Here is a 20,662-nt window from a genome sequence, read left to right as displayed (position 1 = left end):
TATGAGCCTCACCTGCCACTGGCCAATGCTCTCCACTCGGAGTCCGAACGGCCTCTGCAGCCCGGTGCACAGCTTAAAGGCATCGCTGCGGATCTCAATGATGTTGTTGATGAGCGCACACATGGCCGCCAGAGGAAAGGCAGAGGAGAAGAGAACCACGTAGCCAAACTGGACAAACATCTCCTGGTAGTCCTGGAAGGTGTCCTAAAAAACAGGTGAGACATTAATCTCTTTATTTGCTATATAGATAAAGTTCTTGGTGACAAAGTTCTGAATATTTAGTGATATTGATGAATTGTCTGTGCAGCTAAAATATGATTGTATAATATATGAATGTATAATGAGTGAAAGTGTAAAAGTGTTGTTTTAGGAGCCAAACAGGATTTTTTTTTCTGTTTGAATTGATCGACAAAGTTGACACCAAATCTGACACACAATCACATAATCTGTTAAATTAACAATCATTTAATATTTTTAATCTTGTTCAATACCTTCAGTCTGACAGAGACGGCAGACGAAACTGAACCTAGATGACTAAATCAGACATAATTGCATGATGGACTGAAACACATGTTGTTTAATGTGCACTGTCCCTTTAAGACATCTAAAATAAATAACAAACCAAAGTAAAAACTGCATTATTAACACACTGCTCTCCCACAAAAGAAATCTAGCATGTTGCACTAATATTTTGAGAACCATACTTTTATCAGCCAGAAGGAGGCGTACCAGTCAGACGTGTGTTCATAAAGAGGTTTTCACATCCAACGCTAACACACCTGATTCAAATGAACAGTTAATGACCAGGTTTTTGCAAAACTTGCCGACATGCCGAGAGAGTAGTCTGACCCGATTCAGGTGTGGTAGAGCAAAAGTTACAGGACAAGTGAAACTTGTGACCTGGAGTTACTGAGATCAAATGTTTCATGGAGCTATAATATATTTTTAACATCTTTACATAATTTGACTTTTATCATGTTTTCTCTTTATTGAAGCTGCAATATGTAACTTTTATAACAAGTGCTTTTTAACATATTTGTTGAAACTGTCACGATGAGACAGATAATCTGTGAAAAAAATCAAGCTTCTCTGCCTTCTATAATTTTGTGGTGATCTACAAAAATACAACGCTTCATCAGGAACAACCAATCAGAGCCAGGAGGAGGATCTTAGCATTGTCAATCACTCTCATGTATGCAATGCTCACACCTGCTATACTACAGCTGATACACCACCACAGAGACTGACAGGAATGCTAAGACTAGTTAGCATGGCCACCAATGAGAACAAATAAACAGTTGTAACAGTAAGTTGCTTCTCTGCCATTAGCACACTGAGCAGCACATGCAGGATGGTGATTGGCAGCACTAAGAACCTCCTTCTGGCTCTGATTGGTTGTTTGATGTATTTCTTCAGATATCAGCACTGGGAGGAGGTGGAGGAGCTGAAACTTTTCACAGATTATCTGTCTCTCATTAAACTGTCACAACATGCTGACAGTTTTAACAAATATGTAAAAAAACATATTTTTGTACAAATTATATACTGTACCTTTAAAGATCCATTTATACTTCATTGTTTATGGTTTTGTTTGCTAACCAAGCTTGACTTGAACGATAAATTTCCCTTTGTTGAGTGAAAAACTAATTAATTCACACCACAGCTAAATTCTGATTCCCATCCAGTTAATCTTGTAATGATGGAAGATGAACTGCAGTAAATAAACAATAACAGTAGCGTAACATAATGGTGTTGCTGGCAGACTGCCTGACACTCTGACAGATTTCTGGTTGTTACTGCAGGACCTGAACCTCTACAGCACATGTGTCAAACTCAAGGCCAGGGGGCCAAATCCGGCCCACCATAACATTTTATGTGGCCCTCTAAACTCTAACGATGCATAAATAGAACCGTCAAGATAACAGGACTTAAATATTATTTTATCAATCAAATCAAAGCAGCTTTTACCTGTATGGTGTGAAAAAAAATTCAAAAGCAGAGACAGCTATTTATTAATATTTTAACAGTTTGTTAATAGGTTTTAGCAATACTTTCTGCCACAACGGGTATGAGATTCATAATCTCATATGGCCCAAAATGAGGCTCAGTTTGACAGCTGTGCGTTCTTACAGCGTAGGTCTGCATGCAGCTCTCCATCTCAGCCTGAGTTAGCGTTATGCTCTCCGTCTCCTCCGGAGGATCCATCCATGACTCCCGTTTGGTTTTAGGCTCTGTCCTCTCTACGCTCTGGCCTCTTCTTCTGTGACGCAGTGACGCGGCGCCGTCTGAGGCAGACGGCAAGGCGGCGCTGCCTCCAACGGCTGCAGCGGCAGCACTGAGCCCCTCGGCGCCACCCCCTCCCGAGTCCTTCACATCATGGATTCCATTATCGTCGTCGTCATCGCACATTTCAAACACAGAGGCCGGGTCCATTCCTTTCTCCACCATGGTGGGGCTCCCTTCCTCCAGGAAGCTGTTTTCCATGGGGGCTCCACCACAGGCCGGCCTTCTGTCCACCTTCAACACAGCAGCTGTTGTTATTTTTACTCTCAGAACAAGTTAAAGTTCATTTGACACTCCACTCTCTACCTTCTCTATAAAGCTGACTTTCCTCAGCTTCAGGCCACAGTCTATCACGTTCTCCTCCTCCGTCTCTCCTTCGCTGAACCTCCCGCTATCAGCCTCGTCCCGCTCTCCTCCCTCCTCCTCATCAGGCACTCCACAGCCGCCGTTCAAACACTTCTTCTCCCTGCGAGGAGTTAAATGAGCGGTTACATTGTCGGGCAAGCTGAGAGTGTAAGCAGCTCGCTGGAGCTATTCTCTAAACGTCTGACAGGAATGAATCATAACAGCAAGCGGCACAATGGTGGAGGAAAATGGAGTGAACCCGAGCAGATGTGAGAGTAAATGATTAGTGTCAGTTACTCATCTGCACAGTATCGTTTCATTTGAAACATGAGGGTCCAAAGTGTGGCATGAGGGCCATTTACGACCCCTGGCTGCAATTCAGGAATAATATAAATTTAAAAACATGTTCATTTACACTCACATGTGAAAATGGCTGCAAATGGATGCACAATTGTACCACTGGACATCTTTAAAAAGCAGAAGTAGAGCCTCCTGCACAACCAGCATGAATGTAGCAAGTAGTTTCTGGATGGTAAGTCAACAACAAAACACTTGCTTTACTGGGGTTGCTAGATGATTTGTGATTATACATTCTGGCTCACTTTCTAGACACCAAAAAATACAAATGTATTCCCAAAACTCGGTTGGATGTTTCTTTTAGTACTTGAGCTGTTTTTAGAAGCAGCTGAGACATTAATGGGAGTACAAAAATTAGCAAATTATGAATTTCCCCTAACACATCCCATTTAAAATATAAAATATTCATCTTTACATAACCATACTTTTTGCCTTCTTTTGTAAGGCCGAAATCTATGCAGTTACCTAAATCCTAAATCCTGCTTTTATTCCTCTGAAGTAACTACGTTTTTGCTATTACATATATTTATTTTAATATATGTCTGAATTTGTTTTGCAGATTTTGCAAGACAAATCTGCAAAACCCTTCTTAAGTTTTAGCTCTACGATAGTTTACACATATCTTGTCCACAAAAGAAAATCTGACTACTTAATTTATTCAATTAAGGTATTATAGTATAAGTTCTTATTAGAAAATATGAAAATTCTTTTGGCCCTCAATACCTTTTGACTTGACAATTTTAACCCGTATGACAAATGGTTTGGACCCGCTTGATCTAAAAGCTAATTTTGATGGAGCTGACCTTCGTTCTGTATTCCCCACTCCAGGTCTCGTGCCCCTCAGTCCGGGTCCAGGCACGGTCGGGTCCGTTGGCAAGGCCTGGACCTTCCCGGCCGCCAGCCGGGCGTATTTGAGCAACACGGAGAACACCAGGTCCCACACGGCTCTCATTGACAGCTCCCCCAGCTTATGGCGCTCGTACAGGTAAGGCTGCAGAACCTCCTTCACGTTCTGAAGGAATTGGCGGATGATGAGCAGAGTGGCCAACATCTGGCAAGAAGAGGGAAAACTTTTGTTTTTTTACCAAGAGAGGAAAGCAGAAAACAAAAGGAGTATTCAAGGTGTCAGATAAAGGCAAGAGCTTTAGAAGAAAGAACAGGATACCACCATTAGGAAAATTCACCAAATCTAAAATCAATCAAAAGACAAACCATAGCAAGTAGAACATTTTTTTGAATGCCATTAATTTTTTGTGTTTAATTAAGCACTTAAACTGGTCAGAAAACAAGAAACTTGTCTGATGTTTTAATTTTTGCAAAATAAAACCTTTGTAGTTGCAACTTATTTGTTTCAGATAATGTTTGTTTCCTAATCTGAGCAATAAAACCTCAAGAAGTAAAACAAAAATGTATCCAAGATTAAGTATTATTTACATGGAGGGCCACTACAGGGCCCACCAAGGTGAGAGGGGTGGGAGATATGGACTTAGAATATTATCACAATATTTTGTGGTACAATTTTGATAATGATTTTAAAGAAAGATGATAACCAAATTATTACTTACAATATAGCTGTGAATGCATTTATTTAATTTATTTCACTAAATTGAAGACATGGTGAATGATGTAATGTAAAGATATTTGTTGATACCGTTACAATTTTCTCCAGACAATGGAGGAAATTGTAAAACTAATATTTCAGATAATACTGTCATTTTGATGAGGTTTCGTTCAACATTAATTAAAATTTATGAAGAAAGTCAGAATTTAAAACAATAAGAACTTTTTTACAATTGATAAATGATACCATAAATGCCCACCCCTAGTCAGAAGTTGTCTGAAAAACAGATAATCCACAAGTTACAAAAGGTTTTGTTTGAAATATGTATAAAAATCTAAATTGCATTAAATCTCTGGGAATGAAACAGGCTCCATTGGTCATATAAACCACAAGGGATCCACATACAAATACTGGTAAAAGACTGGTAAATCTTGCAAAAATACTGCTAAAACTGCACTAAACTGCCCAGTATTACCGGAATTGTTTTACTCATTCTGCAATATATATGTAAACAGAAATGCTTACATAAATAAAGGCTCACACTGTATGTATGGTAACATTGTTAGGGCAAGTGCAAAGGACAGCAGACTAAAGCAAATTAAGCCTCAATAAATTCTTGACAGGACTTGGATACAATGTCACATCCAGTTTCTAGGAAACTGAGGAAAGGAGCTTTTGTCCTTCTGTTGATACCAGCTGAAACAGCCAGAGCAAACACCAGCCAGTCACAAACAGAGTTTAACAAAAGAGCTGACTAAAGATTTTCACGTATATTGTTTTTACTAAGAAGTTTTCTGTTTAATTTTAGAGTCACAATAAATTATATTTTCAGCTTATTTCACTTTCTGCTTACGAGTTGTTGGGCATAAACTTCTTAATGAGTTTAGCTCAACAAATATTGGAATAAAGTTGATTGTAGAGACAGGAACAAGGAAAACTATTACCAATCCAACTAAGGAAGCAACAGGATCTGCAGACTGTCAGATGTTGCAGAGAAATAAACAAAAATGCAAACAAAAATGACAAAAAGGAAAGATCAAATTTACTAAAGGCCGTCACAAATATGGAAAAGTGGAAAACATCTTCATACAATGACCTCAAAGAAGAAAGATCGAAAAGGTTTGATGCTATAAGATGCAAGAAACGATCCTGGCAAATTTGTAGACTTTTGTTCCAGCAGCTACAAAGAAACAGAGGCTTCAAGTACAAGAATACAGGAAAACATCCAAAACATAAAGCAACACTGAGATATTGGCTGGAGCTGATGAGCCCGTCAGAAGCTCTGAAATCTTTGCCACAAAATGTCTTTAGTGTGGACACTGTTACTGAGTAACAAAGCTACAGTTAACCCAAAATTATTCACACCTCTAGAAGGTTTAGATGTAGAAGGAAATGAGACAGGTCCTGTCTTAAAAAAATAAAATACTGCAAAAAGAGTATAAAGTTTGGAAAAAGTATTTATTTTGTTATATTTCAATAAAAAATTGCAAATTATTCACACCCTTCTCAGTAATCAAAGAAAAAAAATTTTTTAGCTGTAGTTATAATGCCTGAACAGATTTTTGCCTTGTGCTCATGAAAGTTTATCTTTAGTTATGACCTTGCCATCAACGATATCAAGTCATGACAATGGCAATGCTTTTCAAAAATCTAAAAACTACTTTCAGTCAAAACATGTTAAAATAATACCGTAAGCCTTGATCTGTCAGGAGTATGAATAATTTTGGGCTTAGCTGAAGCAATTTTCAGATGTTTTAAGATGTTTAAAATAAATTCAGAGGAAGAAAGAAGCAACAAGAAGCTATTTAAAGGAAAATGGATTTCCTCAGACATCCTCAATGTCTCAGTTCATTCAGGCTGCAAGAGAGCAAGCCTTTAATCAGATAACAGGAAGGTTGAATGGATTATCAGTAGGTTTAAGGGGTCTCTGAGATAAGGGTCTACCATCTTCAGTAAAAAGACACAAAAACTGTAGGCACATATTTAAAATCGTTGCATCTTTAGCAATAAAGTTTCCCCGCACCAACAGACAAACCAGAACAAAGCAGAGGTGACAGAGTGAGACAAAATGGACCTTCAGTCCCTCCAGGAGTCAACAGAAGTCATACTTTAGACTTGAGCAAAGCCCTGAAGAACCAGGGCACTGAGACCACAACCATCTGGATCTTGAAGAGGACGTAAGGCAGCAGATTTTCCCGGACCTGCCGCTGCAGACTTCGTAACAGAGACAACACCAGCAGCATCTTCCGCACACAGACAAACATGGATGGATGTGTGGATGAATGGGCATGGATGTCAATGCGAGGAGACAGACACAGCAAAGCATTTAGGGGATAAAATGATGCTAGCACACACTGTGTAAGCCTGTGTAATGCTTGAAGCAAATATACAGTCGTTTCCTACCTCCTTCAGACGCTCCATGTCTTTGAGGTAGAATCCAATGTAAAAAAGGCTGAGATAAGAATTTACAAACTGAAACTGAAAGAAAAACAAAAGAAAGGTGAGAACAACTGATTAAATACTACATGGAAAAATTAGACAGATAATTTACTCACAAGAACCATTTTGATGATGAGATTTTTCTCATAGGCACTCTGGAGTCTGTAGTTTTCTACAGAATGGAGGAGCAGAATGTGTTAAACATCAATAGAGCTAATTGTATTGTGTTGACCAGAAGCTGGACTCTCACCCATGTCGTTGAGCCAGCAGGCGATTTTCCTGTACACCTCGTCACATGCACTCACAGTGATAGCAAGCATGATTGTAGGAATAAAGCGAGCCAGGCGTGGCATTTCCTTGATCCCCATCACAAACTCCTGCAACAAAAGACATAATTGTTTGATAAATAACTAAACATATTCATATTTATATAAACATATATAAACATATACGTGTCAATAATAATATATTTATCTTTTTTGAAACAAAAGTTTGATTATTACACAGTTTTTATTATTTTAATTATTTTAAATCATTCATCCATTTCACCTCTCAGTCTAAGCTATCAAAGTTAGAGGGTAGGGCTAGTTTAGTTTCAGTCAAGATGATTTGAGGTACATGTACAAATGCATCACAAAAAATTATAATATCAATAAATTAATTTTATTTAATTTAAAAAAGTGAAATTCATACAGATTCACTACAAATAGTCCTGTAATTCCAGCAATTATTAATTTTGCATTTGATGAGATACAGCTTATGATAAACCAAAACCTAGTTTCTCAGAAAATCTAAATATAACAATCAATAAAAATTTGTTTTACTAGAGAAACATTGTCATAATTATAATTATGTCTGTGAACTATATAATGTATCATGTTTTGCACTGGATTCATTCATTCACATTACAATTCATTGAGCTGTATTTTGTATTTTGCAGGTTAAACAGTCAGATTTTAGATTATTTTATAAGCCAGAGTGACAATTTAAATTATCGGAAGGGGAAATTGGCCATGAAATAATAAAGTATTAGTTTAACAATATCAACTTATAATTTTATTTAATAAACATCGCTGTTAATTATGAGATTAATTAAATATTTAAATAGCTATAGGTAAATTATTTTCTCCTTTTCCCACATTTTTAGTTAATCCTTAATTTATATCTAAAACATTGGCACATTTGACACTTCATCCACTGCTGAACTACAATATCAATCTTCAAATTCAGCTACAAAGCTGCAGCTTACCAAACATTTTAAATTCTTAGCACGCAGCTACTGCATTTAAAGGAGCAACAAACTAAAGAAAACCTGACCTGCAGCTCAAAGCAGATGAGCATGACGAGGAAGACAAAGCAGAGGCACAGGATACAGATGGGCAGGCTGACCAGCCACCTGAACACACGCCTGCGCCACGGCGGGTAGTAAAACTCCTCACATCCCGTTACGGGGCTGCAGCGCTTCACTCCCTGCACACAAAGAGTATTAAACAACTCAAAACAGCAGGGAGTCCCTGTGGAAACGGGGAGGAATAAAATCCAGTTCCTCTCACCCGAAACTGAGGCCGCGGCTCCTCCAGTGATTTGGAGGGCGTGTCCAGCGTTCCCCATTTGTACGCCAGCTCGGCTCCCCTCCTCTTCCACCGCTCCAGGAACAGGGTGGCCCACACCACGTTGAACAGCGCAAACACCACGCAGCAGATGTCACGGCTCGTCTGGGATACACAAACAGGCACGTGTTTGTGGCAGCAAGCAAGCGGCGGTGTCTTCCCGTTAATAATTCAGGCCACCAAATGTTGTGTTCTCACCTGATCCGACTCTGTGAGCATCCACAGCACAAAGCCGATCACAGCAGGATACAACATGGAGGTGGTGTAGAAACCCAGCCAGGCGAAATACATCGCTATCTTCACCCCAAAGTAGTCACAGATGTCGTCTGTAAATAATATAAAAAGAACAAGCTGAAAAATGAACTTAAAGGTTCATAATTTTCTTATTCTGAATGCTTTAATTTAAGGATTTTAAGCAAAAGTCATTTTCATGGAGTGAATGATGGACGGATGGAGGAATATTTATTTAGATACCTGGATGGATGAATGAATAATTCTATGAATCTACGGACGGACGGAGATAGACGGATGGAAGGACAGACGGAAGGACGGAGGGATGGATAGATAAATGGATAATTGCATACATCCATGGATGGATGGATGAACAGATGGACAAAAAATGGATAAAAGGTGTATGTGGACAGATGTATGTTTGTATGTATGGATTTATGGTTGGTTGGATTGATGGATGGATGGATGGATGGATGTTTGTATGTATGAATGTATGGTTGGTTGGATGGTTGTATGTATGGTTGGATATGTGGACCTGCTGACCTAGCGGCTGCTTCTCGCAGACCGCCTGGACCCAGGATTTCATCAGATGGTTGAGGATCCTCTGCTCATGGAGAGGAAACACCTGCTGGATCACTCCTCTGGCTCTCAGCTCTGGGACTGCAGAGAGGCGGTTACAGACCGTTAGAGACAGCAACAAACACAAACCAAAGAAAAAAAACAATCAAATAACCCTAAACCCACTAACAGCTTCAGCTTACGGATTGGCTGGCCCTCCAGGAAGCTGATATTATGAAGAACCTCGCCCTGCTTGGCACGTAGATTGTCCAGCCAGTATTTGATGATGGTTTGTCTTTCCTGCAACAAGAGAGACACACATGAATGCATGAACTCCCTTCACACATGTGCATAACAGAACTTAAAAATGTATTTTATATTGGGTTTTTGCTTTTTCAAAAAAACAGAAACAGAAGTCCCCTCTTGGCAGGTTAGATTGATAGAACCTTGTTGGTAACATTGGTGTGTAGGGGTGTGTGTGTGTGTGTGTGTGTGTGTGTGTGTGTGTGTGTGTGTGTGTGTGTGTGTGTGTGTGTGTGTGTGTGTGTGTGTGTGTGTGTGTGTGTGAAAAAGAGTGAGAGAGAGAGAGAAAGAGAGAGGGGTGCAGACTGACCTGTGAGGTGAAGAAGCACAGCTCACTCTCAATGTTCTCGTAGATGTAGTCCTCTTCGCAGGAGAAGCTCCGTGCTCCTCCACCAAACTCCGGCTTCACCCCTTTCCTCAGGCCCATCTCCTCTGCACCTCGCAGCAAACTGCAACAACATGAATGCAGTTTTATTCCCTCACTTTTTGTTTCAGATCTGTGAATCGTCATTTTCATCTCAATCTGCTCTGGTTAAATCTCCTTTTGTTACTGATTGCCTGCACATCCCAGAACTTACACACTGAAATGACCCTCGAGATTTTGCATTCTGTTGCAACAAAACATGTAGGCGGAGGGAGCAATACTACGAGTGATCTCATAGTAACAGCAAAGCAGGAGTGTTTCCTTCTTTTCAGAAAAAAACTATTTCAGCTATTTTAGGTCAAATTTGACCAACAAAATGCTGTTAAAAATTCATTATTTTTCACCAAGAACCCCTTACATGTTACACTAAGACTCCATCCATAGCATCAAATATCATCCTGAACAATATGGGCAATATGGATTTAGGATTTTATCACTTTATATTGTAGTATTATTGTGAAAGCAATAACAATTAGAATTAATTACTTATTTTTATGTACCTTCATAACTCCACAAGCATAAATACTGTTCTTGAAAAACATTCCTATTTAAAGTAAGCATCTTCAGGATGCCACTTATTTAAAGAAATGTGATTTGCATCACTAATCTACACATGGAGACTTTATTTAAACTTTATTTTTGAATTTGTTGATTTTTTTATGCTCTCATGGGAAAATGGGAGAAAATAATAAAAATAACATTTTAGTCAGATTTTGTTTTACTTTGAAATGTATCGTGACAACAATAAATCAAAATTCTTATCATGCCAAAAAAAAACAGCACTTTTTAAATCGATATTAAGGAATTACCGACTTAACACAAGCACGTATAGCTCTTTGAAAAGTTATTTGTAAGCTTGTTCTGTCTTATTTCAAGTGTACTAATATATTTGCACCAGAAATTAGACCAAAAATATTTTCTAAGGACTAGATATGTAGGCTCTCTGGTAACAAGCCAGCATAATCTCACCACAGTTAAACAGAGATTAAAAATGACAGAATACTGCATTCTTTATTCAACCTAGAAGATCTTTAGACAAGATCTTCTACTGAGATTATCCTTGTTCTGGCAGATTCTGCATGTCGTGGTGTTGTAGTTTCTCTCTAGTGGGACAGTCAAAAGCAAAAATAATTGAGATGGCTGAATTCTGTTGTCATCAAACATGAGTAATGGTTTTGCACACTCCTGTATTCATTCAGATTTATATGTAAATTTTAGTTATATCATTAAATCCTTTCAATAAGTCAAGTGGAAACAGTGACAATAGGGACAATGCAAAACCAACAGAGATTACTTCTTTCTCTAAACCCCTTGATCTAAGCCCCAGCTCCTCATTTTTTTCTATTCATGCACATTTTCTATCTGCTTTCCTCTCAGTCGAGTTTTCAAACTTCTATCAGAGTGTTAACCTCTTGTTTGCTTTCCATACCTCTTGCATCCCTTCTTTATGTCCTTCCTAAAGGCGTTGAGATGAAATTGCACTGCTAATAAATCATGACTCTCCCTCTTTTCCCCTGGAGGTTTTCAGCTTCCATTGCTCTCCTCTGTATATATATATATTTATTCTTTATGCAAGCAAGTGGGAGTACAGCTTAGGTGGGCTTGTAACATCCATCTATCATGCAACTGCATGTAGTTGCAGGGGCGGTACAATAAAGTACAGACAGCGCCATGACGGATGGCAATGAAAATGTAAGGTGCAAGCTGCTGTATCACTGCAGAATGCTGCGAACTTAGCTTATCTATCGCAATAAAATGGCTCTATCTACTTAAACTAAATGTTTAGTACACTTTAAGGTTCATTCAGAACTTAAAGCACCAGGTATAGCCAGGAAACTAAATTAGATGCTCTCTTATCATTTCAATTAGACATTTTACCTTCTGTCCTCTGGTGCAGATAGACCTGGATTGAGTTAAAGGAAAATTGTGCACAAAGGTAACCTTGTAAAGGAGCAGAACTCTGCTGAGGAGGCCGTTGCTGCTAAAGCGTATGCTAATTTAACAAATGCCTATCAGACATAAAATGTGTAGTAATAAATCTCAGCAGAACTGGACAGCATGCTGTAAAATGCACAGTCAGAGCAGAGGAATGGGTAATAAATGCTGCGTCAGGGAAGGGGAACAGGATTTTTCTGTAGTAAGAAGTCACAGAGAAGGAGGAAGAAGACGTGTTTTAAATTAATGTTAATGTTTTCAATTAAAGGATTATTTTGTAAAACGTAAAATAATAAAAACCCTGAAGAGCAACATTAGCAACAATTTAAATCCTGACATTGTTCAATATTATTGATACCTCTATACCATCCATCCATCCATCTATCCATTCAACTATCAAAATATCAATCCATCCATCATCCAACCGTCTATTTAACTATTCATCCATCCATCCATCCATCAACAGTCTGTATTTGGATCTTTGGCTGTTCCTCAGTGTTGCTATTTAAAAAGTAAAATGACCTTTGCAGGATGTTTGACCTCCTGACCCAATTCCTTGAGGAGTACATTAGTTAAATTTAAAAGCAAGACTGGTTAATAAACCAGTAGCTTATTTTTGCTGCAAATCTCTGTTGACCGTTAAAACCTGAAACAGGGTCGTTATTCTGTTGGCGTGCAAACACTGAACCAATCAGAAGATGCAGTTCCTGCCACAGTTTAACCCCACTCAAAGCATATGTCAGCATAATCCTCAACCAAGGCAGTTTTCCACTCTTAGGTTATTTTTAAAGTAAAACCCTCAGCTATCAAGAGAGGAGAGGCCTCAAAGAGCTGCCATCTAAACAAATAAAGCCTAGATAAAACTGGCTCAGGATTCTTCCACCACTTTCCTGGAAACAGGAAAAATGAGACTCTGCAGTATGAAGCACAATCAGTGTAAATACAGTTCAAACCACTTTACAGGACTTGAATTAAAGCTGCAGCCAGAAGCAGTTGAATGCACCAAACATCTTGGCAGTTTCACTAATGAAACTCTAAACACTGCTGTGCCAACTGTAACAGCAGCTCAATGTGAAGCCATTAAAAAGGAAGTTTCAGCAATTGTCTACAATAACTGCATCTAGAGCTTCTGCAGACAGACGTCATATGTAGCATTATTCATAAGCCATTTGTGCATAGTTTTGTTTGATATTAATTTTGTTATGGAGGAAAGTTAGATGAGTAGTTTCTTGTGTAAGTTCTGCAGAATGTGAATTAATGATTAATTCATAGTCACAGCTGAACAGCCTTTAGAGCACAAGGTTGGAGCAGTCAATCTGATAACATCTACAGAAAGTTTGCATTGTCATTCTGCTTGGAAAGGAAACATTTTAACTTAAAACTTTCAAAGAAATCCACAAATGCGAATGCACAGAAAACAAAACTAAGTTGTCTTTTGTTACAGTCAAGGATATATAATATGAGATGTAAAGAGCCAATAAAATGCAGAAAAATTAAACGTCATTGACGAATAATTCAAGAAATAAAAGCTACAATAAATACTTTAAAAAATACTATTTCAAACTAAGACCTCCAAAGCTCTGTTCCTGGCAGGTTTCTTACTTTTCATACGTAGCAGTGATGAAGAATGCGTAGACTCTGGTGTGCTTATGATGCCGGATTTGGATGATGAGCTCTGGGATTCCTAGCCGGATGTGGTTTAGTAGCCATAGCAACGTGTGGTCATCTGTAGTGTCTGCGTCAAAAAAAGAAACACAAATGAATTTTTCATGCATAAACAAGCAAGCTCAACATTATTCATCCATAGTTAACATTTACTCCTTTGTCTGCTGAGAATACTGAACAAACTACAGGAATTTATCCTGTAGTAATCATTTTCTAGGCTCAATAAGTCAGCTTCCTATATATATATATATATATATATATATATATATATATATATATATATATATATATATATATATATATGAAAATGTGATGAGAATATATACTGTATATATATATATATATATATATATATATATATATATATATATATATATATATATATATATATATATATATATATATATATATATAGTTTGATCATGAACATAAAATTAATTAAAAAGCTTTTACTGGGAAGCAAATTTGTTCCTGTAAACCCCTGACTATTAATCTCATCTCAGCAATATGACTAAATATAAATGTCTTAATTTGAAGGTAGATTACAATTATATTGTCATTTTTAATTTGTTAAAGTTGATAAAGTAATTATAAAAAAACAGCAAGTTAGGGTTACACAGAAAAAGAAGAAAGCAGAAAAAGGAGCAGGAAAATATTCCATTGTGATAAAGTTCCTGAAAATGTGATGAGAATATTGATTATTAGTTTACATTTTCCTTACACTTTCCTTTGTTTACCCTGATATGTTTATTTTGAGTTTAGAAAACTTCCGATAAAGTTTAGTGAAGCAATCCATTATTTTCAGAAATGCTGAAACAATTTTCTTTAGTCAATTATTACATTTAGCAGCTGAATTTGAAAATGATAGAGTTCAAAATCAGCAGGTCACTCCTTGGGGAAAACCTGATCTTTTTTTTTTAAAGTAGATAAATGTTTTTATTGTTGCCTTTTTTAAAAACCCAAACTTTAGACGTTGTGACATCTGTGTGGGCGTCTTTAAGCTTCTGACCTGCAAACGTCATGAGGACATCACAGTTCTCCGTGGGCACCGTTTTCATCCAAGACTTGTGAGACAGGATGTGTCTCCCAGCCTGCAGCAGACGCTTCCCAAACAACTTATCTGGAAGACAAAAAGAGACAGAGTGGAGGGGAGGGGGCAAAAGAAGGAGACAGTCACCATTTCAAAGTCAACATGTGTACAGATCACTGACATTTGGAACCTTTTTTTTCCAAAAGCTTGTAAAAAAAACTTCCAGCACACTGAGACAAAGAGACACATAAACACAAATAAAACCATCCTTCTCATCAGGACAGATTTAAATGTCACACTGCTTTGCTTCACAACACGACACTGACAGAAATAATCCTGGCCTGCCAGGACCACAGGCTGTAAATTGTCTGCACTGTTTGAACTGTTGCGCGTACACATTTTAATACTAGCCATGTGAGGACTTTGTATTGACATCCATTCATTTCACTAATGGAATTTCTGCCTAAGTCTGACCTTAACCTCACCATTCCTCTAACTCCAACCCCTGACCCTAGAAATGGGTATCTGCCACATCACGACCACGTTCTTTTTTTCCCCATAAGACCGACTGGTCTTCAGAAGGTTGGTAAATATCCCAGAAAATGTCCTAAATAGGCAACAATAACAAGTACACACACACACAAACACACCCCCACAAATAGATTCAGCTCGATCAAAGAGACCAACTGCTGTGATTTGTCAGGGCTGTTTTATGCCCTGAGCTTCCAGGAAATTTGTCAAAAAATCTGAATAGTGAATTACATTTTGAGGTTTGGAGAAAGATTTGTTGGTTTATATTTTTACTAATTATTACAAAACCATACATTCAGTTCATTTGTACAGAACCTTGTAAAAGTATCCACACCCCTTGAATGTTTTCACATTTGGGAAAATGTTCCCAAATGTATTTCATTGGGATTTTATTTGCTAGACAAAAGCAAAGTACTTTTGTGAAATAGAATGAAAATGATACAAAACTGTTTTCACCCCCCTCATTTACTATGATACCCTTAAATAAAATGACCTTCAAATATAACATAAGTAATTATTTTTCCACTGATTTAATCTCAGTATAAATCCAGATGTTCTGAGAGGTTGTATGCTCAACAAGGAATATGATTTTGGTTTTTAAGCACTCACAGCATACATACAAACTGTACAAACATATACAATTTAGAGAAAATAAAAGACGACAAAGAACAATATGTATGTATTTGCAGTCTTTTTTTTTCTTTTTTTTTAAGTTAAATGCAAGGTAACCATCTAAAAGACTTGGACACAGGTTAAAGGTTTGTCTTCCAGCAGACCAGTCTCCTTTAACATATAGCCAGAGCTACAATAATATGATTCTAATCAAATAATAGTCCTGGACCAGTCAAAGTCCAGACCTAAATCCAAGAAATCCTGAGGTCAGAACTAAAAATAGATGTTTACTGATGCTTTATGTCCAATCTGACTGAAGTTGAGCTATTTTGCAGAGTAGAATGGGCAAAACATATTTTAAAGATTTTATTTGTTAAAATAAGCAGGAAAAATGTTGCTCCCGTTTCACAATTCTGCATTATCTGGTGTAAATTTATTACATAAAATACACTCTTGTGGCTGTAACCTGACAGGCAATGGAAAAATCTCAGAGTGTACGAATACTTTTGCAATTCATTTTAAACTGACTTTTATTTGGCCAAAAACAAACTTTAATATCTTTACTGTGATACAACCCAACAAGTTAACTCACTCAGCTGACATTTCTTTGACTTGGATACGGTAACTCTTCACTGGAAATATATTTAAAGTTCTTTCTTCACTCTGACATCTCCTCCAAAGTTCACATTTACACTGATGCACCAGTGCAAACAGTTTCAAGCAGATCTGTGAGCACAGTGGAGCCACGCTGTGCTCAGCTGTCAGCGGACAGTTCGTAAAAACTGCTTCCTGACTCCTGAACAATAATGACAGCAGCCTGGAGTAAATTTCCATCCCTCAACAGCTCAAAACAAAAACTGAGACAAAGGCTCTAAGATGAGCCAAAAACATTGGTCTGTTTCCAAAGATCACACTGAGGGCTGCTTAACATCACAGTCCCCAAATTAGAATGATATACTACTTGTTTATTTTGGGTTATTTAAAGTATCCAGACTAAACTGAAATCCAACAGGTTTGTAATAATTTAATAAGGTTTCTGCCTCTTTGTCACTGCAGTAATAGTTTATACTGTTGATGTGCACACAACACAGAAAGGTCAAGGCCATGAGAGATATAAATATTAGCAGGATATCACTGCTGTCAGAATGATGCTGTGGCTCTCAGGAAACACCTGTCACAAAAATCTGTCCCTCCCCTTCCAAGAAGTGGGAAGCTTCAGAGGAAACACAACACACAGTTCTAGCAACACTTATATTTGCATTGTGACCATGCAAAACATGTGCAACGTGATGCGGCTGCAAAGAACAAACCCGTCATGGGGCTTCTGCCAGTGAACTATGGTTTATTTCAGGGAAATTAGGTCTGCTGTCTTAATCCCAGTTCTATCCCTTTATGATTTACTGTTTGATTTTCTGCCCTGGAAATAATCTTCAACCTCGTTTTCATCTGTATTCAACCAGAGTTCAAGTTTTTACAGCGAGACAAACTAATATAGGGAAGTAATTTGCATTTTAAACACTTTCTAAAGCGATTTTGGAAGCTAAATCAGAGCTAGATAGAGAATTATAGCATTAGGACAGAAAATTAAACTTAATTTCTTCTTTAGCTATGATTGATGCTCCTGGTAGAGATAAAAAGTCTTAAGAAATAATAAATGTTGATGAACTGAAAATGAGCAAAGCTGAGGTTATTTATTAAGTAGGAATAACTGTGATGCAGGGCAGTTTCATAGCCTTTTAACCAAATATATTTTTTAAGACACAAATTTTAAAGCTTGGTTTTGTTTATGAAAGAAATTAGCAAAATATTACTTTCAATGCATTGTTTGGCTTTTTAAAAGAACCTCCCTTAAACTGGTTGTTACCATTTCATCTGGACAGATGACTCCATCTCACTTTTACCAATTGCAAAACCGTTGCAAGATATTTTGTGGACAGGAGGTTTTTGAAAACTGATTTTTGCATTTGCTCAGGTTACTTTTGGCTGAAACAAAAGCAAAAGGAAGAAATCTGTTAAAACCTTTTTCAGGCATTGTAAGTTTAAATTCCATTGTTCCCCATCTTTGCAACATTTCACATCTATTTCTGACTGGCAACAAATAGATGGGAAGCATAGTGAGGTGGGTTGTTTTCGTTTTCTGCTTTTCCATCCTGAGTGGTTTTCCCAGAGCAGAAACATAACTGGTCACTCAGCTGTGATTTAGATGAAATGCTGCAGGCTCTGCTGTGACATGACAGCCATTCTAATGAGTCCTGTATTCACCGCAGAGAGCAGCTCACACAAACACACTCCAGGAGCAGCCGGTGAATAGGCCTCAACACTTCTGCAAGGCTTCAATTTCTGAATCCCAGCAGAGAGCGGCTCAGACACTTTGCATGCTTTTATGGATTTGCTGCTCGGTGTGGCATTACCCAGGATAGATTGGACATTTAAGGCATGATGCAGATTTGTGTCTGTGTTTGCATAAACTAAAACTAAGATCCCAAATAAAGGCTGTTGTCAATCAGTGCATAGAAGCCAGAGAGCATTGACCTCCATGGTGGGTATAGATCTGTATCGACTCTAACTGAGGTAATTGCAATACCTCAATTGCATTGAGGTAATGCAATTTTTACAGAATAACAAGTGATTACTATGAAGGAGTATTAGGGCCACAGTAAGAAAATAAAAAAAAATGAAATAACATCATGATATTATGAGAATAAAGTCAAAATATTATGACTTTATTCTCGTATGAATGTAGTCTTGTAATATAATTTACAAGATATCATTTTGTGTTTATGCAGCCACACCAGTAATTGAGTTTTCCAAAAAATATTCACAGTCAACCATGAAGCCATCGGTCTGATGGCGGAGGCTCGGCAGAAAATAGGTCAGCCAAAAGGACAATGATCACAAAGCTAAGTAGGAGATCTACAAACAAATGAGGAAAAAAGAAAGAAATCCACAATTTTCTTTCAACCAGTCAAAGTTCTGGCCTGAACCTCCTTGAAATGCTGTCAAGAGAATACTATTTAGCCGAGATTTGTTTAAAATGTGATGTAGGGGCAATTGCTACACTTGGAATGATTCTGTGTGGCTGCAGACAATATTTTAGCACAATGATTGATGTACGTTAATGCTTTATGTAGCTTTTATGTATTTTTTGAAGATTTCCAATAGGAATTTTATTCCAATTAAAATAGAACGTAAGAGGCAAGGCAAAGTAGATTCAATAAATTTAGCAATGTTTTTTTTTGTCCTCATTGTAATTTCATATTTCACTCAGAAACAAACTTTGGATCAATCATTCATTAACATTTGCAAAATATTGCATGTATTTTCTAAGAAAGAGTGACACATCCTGCTTCTTGCTGAAGAAAGTAAAATTCTTGACAGTAAAAAAATATATATAAGAAGCTAAGTGTTTCAATAAGCCAAACATGTAAGATTATCTTTTTATTTTTGGATCTGCAATGCATGTCCCTGTGCATTTCTTGGTTAGTAGTTTGTTTCAGGGAACTCCAGTTTCCTTTCCCAGTCCAGAAACATGACTAAAAGGTTCATTGTTCTCTTTAAATTGCACGTGAGTGTGTGTGCATGGTTGTTGACCTGTCCAGGTATAGAAAATAGATATATTGTTAGAATGTTTAGTTTACTGCAAAACATACACATTAAAGACAAAGATTTGGGAATTTTAGGCCATGCTGTAAAAAGTGTGGATGCCACTTGTCTAGACAAACTGTAATTATCTAAAGTTGCAGTGTAAATATTTTCTTACAACAATCTAAGCAAGCCAAGGTGAAAACAATTTAGATAACCGCTGTTAAAGCCATGAATGATGACATGGGTCATTCTTAATATCAACTAGACACATGATAAACACTTTATAAGTTTTACAAAGAATGTATGTTTTGATCGACTAGTCATTGACATATTTATTTGAGAAAAAAAAAGTTTAAAAGTGTCTTCAGCCATGCAACAGAATCCAGGTCGCTGCGGAGTGGCTTACATGAGGACCGGCGGTGGAAACAGATAAAGCCTGTTTTACTCACGGCCTTCACAGCAAGATGATGGTTCCAGGGCTAATGCTTATCAGACTGCAGCCAGGCAGGAGCATCACACAGGAAGTCTGTCTGTGATCTAAGCTGCTCTATAAAGCATTTTTCTGGGATGTTTGTGTGTGTGACAGGCTGTGATCTAAAATACCAGATCAATCGAGTGTAAGTCGCCTTAGCGCAAAAATGAAGGTCACATTAACCATGACTTAATGATGCTTTTTAATGTCTGCAGTGAGCTGTGTTGATAACTAGGAGGGTCTTTATGCTCCACTGATGTCCTGACTCAAATTTTAATATTCATTAGTGCCATTACAATCAGTTTTCACTCTGCAGGTAAAGTTTAATTCTTCTAAATATGCACATCTTTAAGTGTTTTAGTGAAAAACACTTTTGCAGAAATGCTGGTAATTCTAGTCAATGTGCAAAAACAAATTTTATTTACTCCAACCTTTTCAAAACAAAATATATTAAAATGTATTTTTATAAAAGAAAAGGGCTTATTTCTTTAGATAAGTAAATTAGTCATACTATCATTGGAAATGGTAGAGACAGCATCATCCTGTGTGGTAACATTTCTCCAACTGGACCTGTTTTCATAGGTGTTTTCTTAAGCACTGATTGAGACTTTATCAATAAAATTTATATGCTTTATTATTTATTTATCTGTTATGGTACCAAAACAATTTTATTGTGTTGTAGAAACACAATGACAAATAAAAAAATATATATTTTAAGGTG

At 37.3% G+C, this 20,662-nt stretch overlaps 1 protein-coding gene across 1 annotated transcript in view; it reads right to left on the bottom strand.

The window, feature by feature from the left end:
• Positions 1-20,662, bottom strand: part of ano8 (anoctamin 8) — a 40,828-nt gene that overhangs the window by 3,248 nt on the left and 16,918 nt on the right. The window contains exons 2-16 of the mRNA XM_023340238.1: positions 14,721-14,831; positions 13,649-13,781; positions 9,998-10,136; positions 9,588-9,684; positions 9,370-9,486; positions 8,794-8,921; positions 8,539-8,700; positions 8,303-8,455; positions 7,236-7,362; positions 7,102-7,157; positions 6,950-7,024; positions 3,789-4,036; positions 2,590-2,749; positions 2,131-2,517; positions 13-204 (exon numbers count right to left, since the gene is read on the bottom strand). Coding sequence (XP_023196006.1) covers positions 13-204; positions 2,131-2,517; positions 2,590-2,749; positions 3,789-4,036; positions 6,950-7,024; positions 7,102-7,157; positions 7,236-7,362; positions 8,303-8,455; positions 8,539-8,700; positions 8,794-8,921; positions 9,370-9,486; positions 9,588-9,684; positions 9,998-10,136; positions 13,649-13,781; positions 14,721-14,831 — 2,285 coding nt within the window. The remainder of the gene's footprint in view (positions 1-12; positions 205-2,130; positions 2,518-2,589; positions 2,750-3,788; positions 4,037-6,949; positions 7,025-7,101; positions 7,158-7,235; positions 7,363-8,302; positions 8,456-8,538; positions 8,701-8,793; positions 8,922-9,369; positions 9,487-9,587; positions 9,685-9,997; positions 10,137-13,648; positions 13,782-14,720; positions 14,832-20,662) is intronic.

This window comes from Xiphophorus maculatus, chromosome 9 (assembly GCF_002775205.1).
Source record: "Xiphophorus maculatus strain JP 163 A chromosome 9, X_maculatus-5.0-male, whole genome shotgun sequence".
Lineage (NCBI taxonomy): Eukaryota > Metazoa > Chordata > Actinopteri > Cyprinodontiformes > Poeciliidae > Xiphophorus > Xiphophorus maculatus.
The sequence above is the reverse complement of the archived record's forward strand: the minus strand, read 5'-3'. Positions and strand labels throughout refer to the sequence as shown.